Source organism: Muntiacus reevesi, chromosome 2, assembly GCF_963930625.1.
Source record: "Muntiacus reevesi chromosome 2, mMunRee1.1, whole genome shotgun sequence".
Classification (NCBI taxonomy): Eukaryota; Metazoa; Chordata; class Mammalia; order Artiodactyla; family Cervidae; genus Muntiacus; species Muntiacus reevesi.
The window spans coordinates 206,225,837-206,236,115 of NC_089250.1; the positions used below are offsets into that span (position 1 = coordinate 206,225,837).

Genomic DNA, 10,279 nt, shown 5'->3' on the forward strand with positions numbered 1-10,279 from the left:
GACCTCATCTCAGGCTCTTTGCAGCCTCAGCGTGACCATCATTTCACTTGACCACAGCATGGGCAGACCCCTCGGGCACCACCTGTCTGTGGGCCTCACCTCAAGGTCAGTGCTTGTGAATTTGTACATTACTCTCCAGGGTGGAGAAAGCGTCGTCTTTACCCATGCATGGGGCTCACCTGGCGCCAAGCATCACTCACTATCCGGATGACTGACTTTGCTACCAGATAGCGCATTCCCTTCAAGAAGGTACAGGACACCCTGCAGTGCCGCCTGATGGTCCAGGGAAGGGCTGGTTAACCCAGAGGAGAATGGGAGCAGGGGAGCCTAGGGAGGGCCCCAGAAGGAAGGGGGATGGACAGGGGCTGAATGGGTGAGCCAAGTCCATCAGGTCGCACCACGGATCCAAGGCCTGTGCTGCCTAGACACCCAAGGCTGGAAATCACTGCGAGGCCCTCTGGTGACGGGGGCGGGGCCTGCGCGGGGGGGGGGGGGGGGGGGTGGAGGGCGGTGGGGGCGGGGACTGCGCAGGGCGGAGGAGGAGCCGGTGAGACCCGTTGGGCCTTCCGCATGCGTGACTCAATTTATATCACCCGGTTCTTCTACCTCCCTGATGGCCTCTACTGTGCTCTCAACAGACCCCCACCCGCCAGAGCTCACCACCAAGACAGGCTGGGCAGGAAACACACACAGCCTCCTCTAGGGCCCACTTTATTTGGGAGAGGCGTGGGGAGGGCTTTAGGCCTGTTGTGCCCGGAGGAGAGCTCGCAGTTGGCCGATCTGCCAGTCGACACTGGAGCGCGCGGTGCCCCCCAGGGCCTGGTACTGCTCCACGCTGTGTCCGTAGTCCCACACGTGGTTCACGTCTCCCGAGAACAGGGGGCTGGGGGGGAAGGAGGAGGTGGTCCAGGACCTCTCGGCCAACCCAGTCTCAGGGGGCCTGGGCTTGCCTCCCAGCAGATGGGGGAAAGACAGGAAAGGGGGCGCACCTGATGGTCTGCAGCTCCTGCAGTGACAGCTGATTGAGGGCGACCCCCTTGGTCTCGGCCATGAACACGGCTTTCCCGGAGGCCTCGTGGGCCTGGCGGAATGGCATCTGGGAGAGCCGGGTAGGAGGGCGGTGCTGACGCAACTTTCTCCACCCCTTGTTCTGTTGCGGTGCTGGCACCCCCATGGCCCCCCCAACCCCGGCCTGGGAAACATCCCTGTCCCCTGGCCCCTCCACCCTGGCTGCCCCACACTCACCCCTTTGCGGACCAGGTAGTAGGCGAGGTCAGTGGCCAGCATGTCAGGACTCAGAGCCCGTCCCATGTTCTCACGGTGAATCTGGGGACAGCAGGCCAGGCCAGCAGTGAAGCCAGGGACCCTGGGTTCTAGAACTGCCTGCTCCAGGCCCATCCTGCTCAGTCAGGATGTCCCCTGCCTTGGGCAGACCCCGTCTCACCCACCCTGTCCTGCTCTCTGCTTGAGCCACCATTTCCTAACTATTGATAAGTGTTAGCTGATCTTTAGAATGCATCAGAATCACCTGGAGGATTGATTAGACTATAGATTGTGTGGCCTATCCCAGAGCCTGTGATTCAGCGGGTCTGCAGGGGGCCTAGGATCGTAGGTCTGTCAAGTTCTCAGGTGATGCTGATACTGCTGGTCCGGGGACCACACTTTGAGAACCACTACTTTAGAGACATACCCTGAACTATATTTAGAAATGAAATCATATGAGGGGGATTTGCTTAAAAATAACGGTGGATGAGGTAGTGGGTAAAGATAGTTGAATGGAGAATGGCCATGAGCTGATTGTTGTTTAAGCGGAATGCTGTTACTATGTAGGGGTGTGTGCATGTGTGCATGTTCAGTCATATCCAACTCTTTGTGACCCTTTGGACTGTAGCCTGCCAGGCTCCCCTGTCCATGGGATTTCCCAGGCAAGAATACTGGAGCAGGTTGCCATTTCCTCCTCCAGGTGATCTTCCCAACCCAGGGATCGAAGCCAGGTCTCCTGCATTGGCAGGCGGATTCTTTTACTGCTGCGCCATTGGGGAAGCCCAAGGGGCATCATACATTCTCTCCACTGTTGTAGATTGAATTCTCCCATAGTAAGTGGTTAAAAAAGAAATCTGGTCGGGTCAGTTGAGGGGGCTCCTTGGATCTAACCCACTTCCATTCTCCTGCAGCAGCTTAAGTGTGTCTCTTCCCTGTTCCCAGGGTAGGACCAAACACATACCCCCTCCCTCTGCCCCATGTCTTCCGAACCCACCCACCCCTGCCTTCTCTCAAGATCACCCTCCTGGCATACCACCCGCAAGTTTAAGCGCCTCGGGGAGAAGAGGTGTGTCTTGCCTGCAAGGTAGAGATGACGCCAGTGGCCACTTGGAGGACGGCACTCATGGTGTCGGACACTTCAAACACGGCTTCCTTGTCCTCCTGGGAGACACGTGGCAGGAAGTCAGGGCCCAGGAGCTGGGTCCCCACGGAGGCACCCCACTGCCTCCCACTGGGAACACACAGCACCTCATACACCCCGCACTGAGGGAGAGCTCTCAGGGTGGTCAAGGGCTGGGTGTACACAATGAGAGGTGCCATTCTGTGGTGCCCCTGCCCGGATGAGCCAGGACCCCGAGAACTAGTGTGTGAGGTAGAACAGGTGGGTCCCAAACCTGTAAGTCCTTGTTGTAGGTGCTCGGAAGTCCCTTGAGTGTCATCAGGAGCCCAGCACACTGTGGGGAGAGGGAGGACTTCGGAGCCTGTCCGGGAAGTTCCCTCTGGACCTTCGGGTCAGTGCTGAGGCCATGCCCCCTTCCCTGCCTGGCTCACCCGCCCAAACACTCGCCCCGCCTTGCTCCGGATCAGCTCCAGGCTATCTGGGTTTTTCTTCTGGGGCATCAGGCTGCTTCCGGTGCTGGAGACAGAGATGTTGGGGCTGAAGGGGCTCCCGCGCCACTTGGCTGGTGTGCTGGGCAGCTCTGCCCGGGGTGGGGGTAGGGAGGAAGCCAGCCTTGCAAGCGGTGCAGAGCTGGGTGAGGGCAGGCACAGCCTCACCTGTAGGCATCTGAGAGCTGCACGAAGCTGAATTCCTTGGTGCCATAGAGGATGAGATCCTCAGCCATCCTGCTGAGGTGGGTCATGCACAGTGAAGCCCAGAACAGGAACTCGGCTTGTGAGAGAAAAGGGAGAGCAAGCTGTCTGCTCAGCAGGCCTGTCTTGCTGCTCACCCAGCCCGGAGAGGCTCCAGTTGGGCCATATGGGGGTGGCAGGAAGCATGGACTGCAGCCCAGAAGGCTCCTCTGTCCATGGGATTTCCCAGGTAAGAATACTGGAGTGGATTGCCATTTCCTCCTCCAGGGAGTCTTCCCGACCTAGGGATTGAACCCGCATCTCCTGCTTGGCTTCTAGGACTCACCCACAAAGTCTCGCTCACTGGTGGCATCCATGCTGTTGAGAGTGATGGCCTCAAAGTCCAGTTCTGAGTGAGGTGGGAAAGGGAAGGCAATAGGTCTGGGCTGGAGGGCTGGGAGGGGCCTTCTCCCTTCCCTGAACCAGGTTGTCCAGCCACCTCCCCCTGGACCCCTTCCCAGGGAGGCAGAGTAGGGAGGGGCAGGAGTTGGGGAGGTCTCTTGTACAGGCTCCAGGAGGGAGGTGGGAGTCCTGAGTCTCCCCAGCGCCACACGCCCCCAGCATGGCCTCCCAAGGCCTCTGTAGCCTCATGTCCGCAGAAACAAACCAGAGCCTCACCCAGACCCCTGCCCTCTCCTGGTGTGTGTCTGTGTGACCTGGCAGGTGCTGAGGGTTGTCTCCCGGGAAAGGAGGGGCAGGGTGCCTCACCTGCTCGGAGCAGCTCCCGGTCCACACCCAGGGGGTTGCCTGCAATCGCCCCACTGCAGAGTGGGGTGGGGTACTGAGTGACCAGCACTCCCGCAGGCGGGCCCTGGCCATACACACATGCACATGCATACTGAGTGCTGGTTGCCAGGGCCAGAGCCTGGTCAGCTTGGGAGCCAGACACCTGTCCCCTCAGGTGGGGAAACAAAGCTGGCTGGCTCTCCAGAGAGCCCTGGCTTTTCTCTGACGTACTTGTTGTCCTCATCTTAGAGCTGAGGTCCCCTTCCCACCCTGGACAGGGAGGCTGATCGCCTGGCTTCCTGTCTGCTTCTGTCCTTCCTGGCTCCTCCTCTTCTGCTGAACCCCTAGGACTATGCTAACTAGGTGGCGGGAACCCCACCCCACCCTCAGAGCACTGGACCCTGCTCACCTCCCCAGGGGCAGGACATTGATCCGCTTCCGCACCTCCAGCAGCCTTTCAGAGTCTCTGGTCAGAGCCACGGCATGGCTGTGGAAGGCCACGAGGCCAGAGGGTCAGGGTAGCCTCGCCTGGCCCCTCCCCTCTGCCACACCCCCTCATCACATCCTCCATCACGCATCTCCATCATGACCCCTCTGACCTCAGGATCCAGTGGCTCCAGCGGATGGGCTGAGCCCTTTGCAGGTGTGTGTACCCTGGGAAGAGGACATCACGTTCCCTGCGGGGAAGAGCAAGGACAGGGTGTCTGAGGGGCTCTCAAGATTCAAGTGAGGCCTGCCTGTCACACTTGGGACCCTGCAGGCCTGGCCCCTCTCGGGAATAGCAGGGCAGGCTCGCCAAGGATCTGCCTGTTCGAGGGACCAGGTGACCTCCCGAAGACAAACATGGTGTCAGCGAAGGTTGGGAAGCAGGCAGTGTGCTGGGTCGTGGCTATAGGGCCTCCAGGCGGTGAGTGTAGGACCAGATGTAGATCACACCTTCAGCTCCCGCCTCTGCACCTTGGCAGCAGGTCTGGGCAGGGGCCAGGGCAGGGAGGAAGGTGCATGGCCAGCACCACTGGCAGTGAGAGGCTGAGTCTGTGAGCATGAGAGGAGCCCTGGAGGAGCCCAGAAAAGCTGGGAGCACATTATTGTAGGCTGCACAGTAGCAGAGGTGCTGTGGGTGATGGTTCTGGTTTGTTAAAACTAACGACTTTATTGAGATATAGCTAATATACCAATCACCCACTTAAAGTGTACCATCACCCCAAGAAAGAAACCCTCACTCATCAGCAGTCACTCCCTGTTCTCCCGACACCTGTCTCCCATAGGATGACATTTCTGGGCCCTTATTTTCCCCTAGTTGTGAAGTCAGTGAAACCAGGGTCACCGGGAGTTGGGACAAGGAAGGCTCCACCCCGTTTCTGACACAAGTAGACTCTTCTCAGCAGTCATGTCAGCTTTGGGATGAGGTCAGTGGGAGGCAGCCCTCAGCTCTGTCCTTTGCCTGCCTTGCTGGGCAGAGACAGGGGACCTGAGGTGCAGGCAGCTGAGAAGGGACTCTCTGGCGCCCCAGCAAGCCAGCCCCTTCCTCAGACTTCAGGGCATCTGCCTGGTGCCTTAGCCTCCAGCCTGTGAATCCACAAAGGGTGAGCTCTCCTGCCTGTTGAGCTGGGCCAGCTCGGGGTAGGCGATGCTGAAAGAAATGGCCCTCTGCTGGCTGCTCTGCCTCACTTGGCCCAGGAGTTCTGGGGCTCCCAGTAACCCAGAGCCTGGCCCCCCTGCCTTCTTCACCCCCACCACTTAGGTCTGGCATTCGGGCTGCCCATCTGGGGGGAGCAGAGACCTTGGCTGCCCTCCTGGCCCTCTCTGCCACCTGGTGACCCTGGGACTCACGCCTCTGCCCGATCCACCATGGTTCTGATGAGTTCGCAGAGGAGGGCTGAGAGCGTGGAGCAATTCTGCCGCATCCACAGCCTGAGGTCAGTGACCACCTGTGGGGAGGAGGAGCTGGCACTCAGGGACTCAGCCCTAATTCTGTTCCCTGGAACCCCAAGGTTGGGAAGGCCCCGGGTGGGGGGTCAGGGAGGTGGCGGCACCTGGTCATTCCGACTTCGTCCCGTGTGCAGCTTCCCCGCGGTTTCACCAATGAGCTCCTGGGGGTGGAGGGAGGCATGCAGTTGAGGTCTGCCTGTTCACAGCCCAGTGGGGTTAGCCCAGGCAGCTGCACTTCCTCCCTGGCCTGTGACCCTCCCTCCCTGTCCTGGGGTCCCCGAGATCTGCCCAGTCTCTGCCATCTCTGCTGATGCCTCCTGCTCTGAGGTCCAAGTGATGAAGTGAACAGAATGGTGGTGTTTATGCTCCAAGTGGTCCCAGGCAAGGCAGAGGGGGAGGGGTAGGGGATGAGACAGTGGGTGTCGCACCTTCAGACGTCGCTCATTGGCCGTATGGATGTCCTCATCATTGGGGTTTAGTTTGAAGGTGCCCTGAGCCCACTCCTCAGCTACCTGCAGAGATGGCAGCAACACAGTGGGTCAGGAGGGTGGGCATCGGCAGCTGAGTCCTGGCAGCACTCCTCCCTTGGGAACATCTCAGGTCCAGAACACCTTTCTCAGGAGCCACAGGAGCACAGGGGCATTGAGGGATGAAGAGAGACGGTCAGCGCTGCACGTGGTTGAAGGGCACCTCTCTAGGCACCTGATCACTACCAGCGGAGATCCCTAGCCTGTCATCTCAGGATGTTACTGCAGCCTGTACTCAGGGATTTGGTGAAAGCCTGGGTCCATGGCAAGGGGTGAGGGGTGTGCTCTGGGGTGGGCCTGGGGGTGTGGAGAGTACCTTGTCCAGGCCATGGAGTATCTGGTCCATCTCGGCTTTGGTGAGGAGCCCCGCCTTCTCCAGGCCCCGGCTGTAGGCTTTGCTGCCTTGCACGTCCACCTCCCAGAGGTGCCGGTCGTACGTGATGGATGAGTTGAACTTCTCCATGATGGGGTCCACTGAGCCGACAAACCGGCCACCCCATAGCTTCCCGCTCTGGCCAGAAGGGCAGAAGCGATTAATCTCCTCCTGCCTTGAGAACAATGCCTCCCACAAAGAGCCCTCAGGAGAGTTACCCAGTCTGATGGCAGTGGGAGCTAGTGGGCAGGGTTATTCTCACTGGACAGATAAGGAAACTGAGGCTCAGAGAGGGTCAGGAACTTGCCCAGAGTCACTCAGGGGGTGAATGTGGGAACCTGACTGGACACTGAAGTTAGGGTTCTTTCCCATCATGGTGCACTGCTCTGGGGAGATGGTGGCAGGCACCCTGAGACCACAGCCAAACTTCTGGGACCCTGACTGCCAGTGACCAAAGTGAGAAGTCACTCTAGAATCCAGCTCTGATGTATCAGGGACAGTGACAATTATACCAGGTAACATACATCACATTCTCACTGTGTACCAGGCACCGTTCTCGTTGCTTGGCACACACCAACCACAACCATGCCAAGTGGGTACCCATCCTGTCCTCCTACAGAGAGGGAAAACTGAGGCCCAGAGAAGCTCTGTAATTTGTCCTTGCTGAGCATGGCAGAGCCAGGACCGCAGCCCTGCAGCCGGAAGTCAGAGCCCTGCTCTAAACCCCACACTCACTCCACCAGTGCCTCTCGGCTGGTTCTGCTGTTCTGAACATTCACTGCAGGGACAGGTAAGGAAGCACCCAAGGGGCCCCATCAGTCCCCAGTGAACTGTATCTCCCTCCCATGCCTGGGGAGAGACCTAAGGTCCCAACCCCCATCTTACCTCTGGAGGGTACCCCCAATACACCCATTATCACTGGCCTTATAGGAGGTCACTGGCTGACCTGAGTCCTAGGAGTCAAGGGTAGAGGGATGGGGCAGAGGGCGTAGGCCAGGACATGGGACAGATCGGGGAGAGGGTGCAGAACCCCTGAGGGGCACACCCCAGTTTGCCAAGGATGGGAGCAGAGTGGTCTGGGGTGGAAGGGGGCATGTTACTTCACTGGCATCTTTTCTGTTGGGGGGGGGTAGTTTACAGTGGCCACTGAGGACATATGTTCTCCTCTGTCCCCCTGCAATGTCCCAGACTTCTACACAATAGGAATAATAATAGTATTTATCTAGTGGGGTTGTTGTGAGTATTCAATTAGATTAAGCTAATTGCATACACAGCACAGTGCCTGGTACTCAGTAAATTCTAGATATTACTGAGGGAGGGGCCGAGGACTACCAGGGGTTAGGGTGTGCCTTAGCTCCACTCCTGTTCTCTGCATGTCCCCCTGGACCCTCCACGACCACCCCAGGCTGGGAGCTGACGCTTCAGTGCCCAGCAACATCAGCTGCCAGAGGACTCTGCCCTGCAGATGCAGTCTCTGCCCTCCCTGTGAGCTGGACCCGCCCCTTGCCCTCATGCTGCCCGGCCAAGCCCAGATTTCCAGCAAAGCACCACGTGGGGCCCCAGTCCTCACCACTGGGGCCTGAGGGCCTCGGCCAGCCATTCAGGATGCAGAGCCAGGCTGCCCTTCAGCTAGGTGTCACCTGGCATCCCCTCCCCAGCAGGCCCCTGGACTCCCTTCATGGGTTGTTAGTAATAACAGCTATTTAACAACTGGGTCTGCAGCCAAACCAATTAGTGCCAACCCACAGGACAGCCTGGGGCAAGCAGAGGTCGTCCAGCGCCCTGGTCTCCTGAAGGCAGCCCATTCTGCAGTGGAGCTTGGGGCCAAGCTCCTACTCTGCTGGCAGGCGTAAAAGGACTCCAGGGGGATGTCAGAGAGAGATGCCACCACCTGTACACTGGGGGAGGGGTGAGGTGGCAGGAGAGGGCACTGCTGTGAACCAGGGCACAGTTGGGCCAGAAGGATGTGAAGGGTGAGGGGGCAGGGATGTTGGTTGGCTGAGATGAGAGAGCAACAGCTATTGTTATTATTTTTAATTTTGCCATGCATGCAGCTAGTAGGATCTTAGTTCCCTCAACCAGGGATTGAACCCTAGCCCTCAGCAGTGAAAGCTGGGAGTCCTAACCACTGGACTGCCAGGGAATTCCCAGCAATAGTAAATTTAGAACACACAAGAAATACCAGTGTTATCCCTCTTAATGTCATTAGCCACAGTTTATTAACACCTACTATTGCTTGAACCTGTGCTAGGCATTTCCAGATGCCATTATACCCTCTATGAAGTTATCCCTATTTTACAAATGAGGAAATATGCTCAGGGCAGTTGAGTGACTGCTTCAGAAACCAAGTCTGTTTGGCTGCAAAGCCCAGGCCCTGCCACAGGCCCTCTGCCATGACCCAGAAGCTAGCAGGGCAGACAGTCTTAACCCATTTATTCAGTAAACAAACTGAGGCCCACAGAGGAAGTGACTAGCCAGCTAATGAGTGCCAGAGGGGTCTGGAACCCACACCTTGCGCTTCCTAGGCCCAGGGTTCCCTTCTCAGCATCAAGCAAACAGCCCCTTTTACCTGAAAGTTTCAAAGCAATGACCTCACCAACCGGTACCTCACAGAGGAGGCAGACAGCTAATATTCTCCCCATCAGCCAGGTAAATCGAGGCCCAAGGAAAGGGATCTGGGCCCCAGACTCCTGCCACTCGGTCAGGGAGAGAACCCAGGAGTCCTCTGGCTCTGAGGGGGAGAGGCCAGTGGGACCGGAGTCACAGGGCACACAATTCCCTGCCTCCTGGCTCTTAACAAACACAAGAGTGCTGTGGCCTCGGCTGCGCGGGGACAGCTGCTAAGGCTGGGGAGGGGCGCAGGACGGGAGGGGTGGGGCGGGGGGAGGGGTGAGTGGGAGGGAAGAAAGCAATGAAGACATGGGGAGGCTGAGTGAGTGGGAGGCACCTTTCCCCGCCAGGCCCAGAGCGCTGTCAGGTCAGGTGAGGTCAGAGCCGCTTTCCGCAGGAGTGCGCGTTGGTGGGTTTGCCACACGGGCTGGGGAGGGCTGAGGGACGGGGGAGAGCAGATGGCGGTGGGGACACCGGGAAGACGGGACAAAATTCTCTTCCGGGCTCTGGCAGGTGCGCCAGGGGGTACCCATTGCCTGCAGCCAAAGAGGACAGTACCCCAGGGCGGCAGGCGCAGGTCACGCCCCGGCTGGCTCCCAGGGCGCCCCTCGTCCCCATTTGGAGGCTTGGAGGACGGGCGCCCCCGAGGGCCCTCTCACCTCCGATGCCATGTTGGGCGGTTCCTTGTCCTCCGGGAGCCTAGGTCCTCCGCGTCTAAAAAACAAGGCGGGACTGACGACCTCCTAGGCCACCGGGCGGGGTCTCCCGGGCGGATCCGGCACCGGGTTGGGGCACCGCGCCTGGCGGAGGGCAGTCGGTGGAGGAGGCGGACGTGGGCAGCGCCCAGCGCGCTCTCCCGGGTCGTCTGCGTCCTCAGCTCCCGCCCGTCCGGCCAGTCCGGCCGCCGCACACTTAACGCCGCCCAGGCGCGCCGCGAGTCTCTTGCCCAGCCACTGGGCTGGGCTTTTCTGGCTGGGAAATCGTCAACAGCGGCCCG

At 59.2% G+C, this 10,279-nt stretch overlaps 1 protein-coding gene across 1 annotated transcript; it reads right to left on the reverse strand.

Annotated features, from left to right (window-relative positions):
* Window positions 1–677: 677 nt before the first annotated feature.
* Window positions 678–10,279, reverse strand: ASL (argininosuccinate lyase). Its single transcript, XM_065924762.1, has 17 exons — window positions 10,200–10,279; window positions 9,942–9,996; window positions 6,616–6,810; window positions 6,201–6,284; window positions 5,877–5,933; window positions 5,674–5,771; window positions 4,440–4,517; window positions 4,250–4,327; window positions 3,823–3,875; window positions 3,401–3,463; window positions 3,040–3,154; window positions 2,815–2,899; window positions 2,658–2,717; window positions 2,341–2,424; window positions 1,246–1,326; window positions 990–1,096; window positions 678–883 (listed from the first exon to the last, which is right to left on the reverse strand). Exons 2-17 carry the CDS (start codon window positions 9,951–9,953, stop codon window positions 739–741), a joined length of 1,395 nt encoding a protein of 464 aa, XP_065780834.1. The 5' UTR covers window positions 9,954–9,996; window positions 10,200–10,279; the 3' UTR covers window positions 678–738.

Coding starts and splice junctions, on each gene's coding strand:
- ASL (XM_065924762.1), bottom strand. Junction 4,328..4,439: donor TGGAGCCACTGGATCCTGAG/GTCAGAGGGGTC, acceptor GGCCTTCCACAG/CCATGCCGTGGCTCTGACCA. Junction 2,425..2,657: donor CCTACAACAAGGACTTACAG/GTTTGGGACCCA, acceptor CGTGTCTCCCAG/GAGGACAAGGAAGCCGTGTT.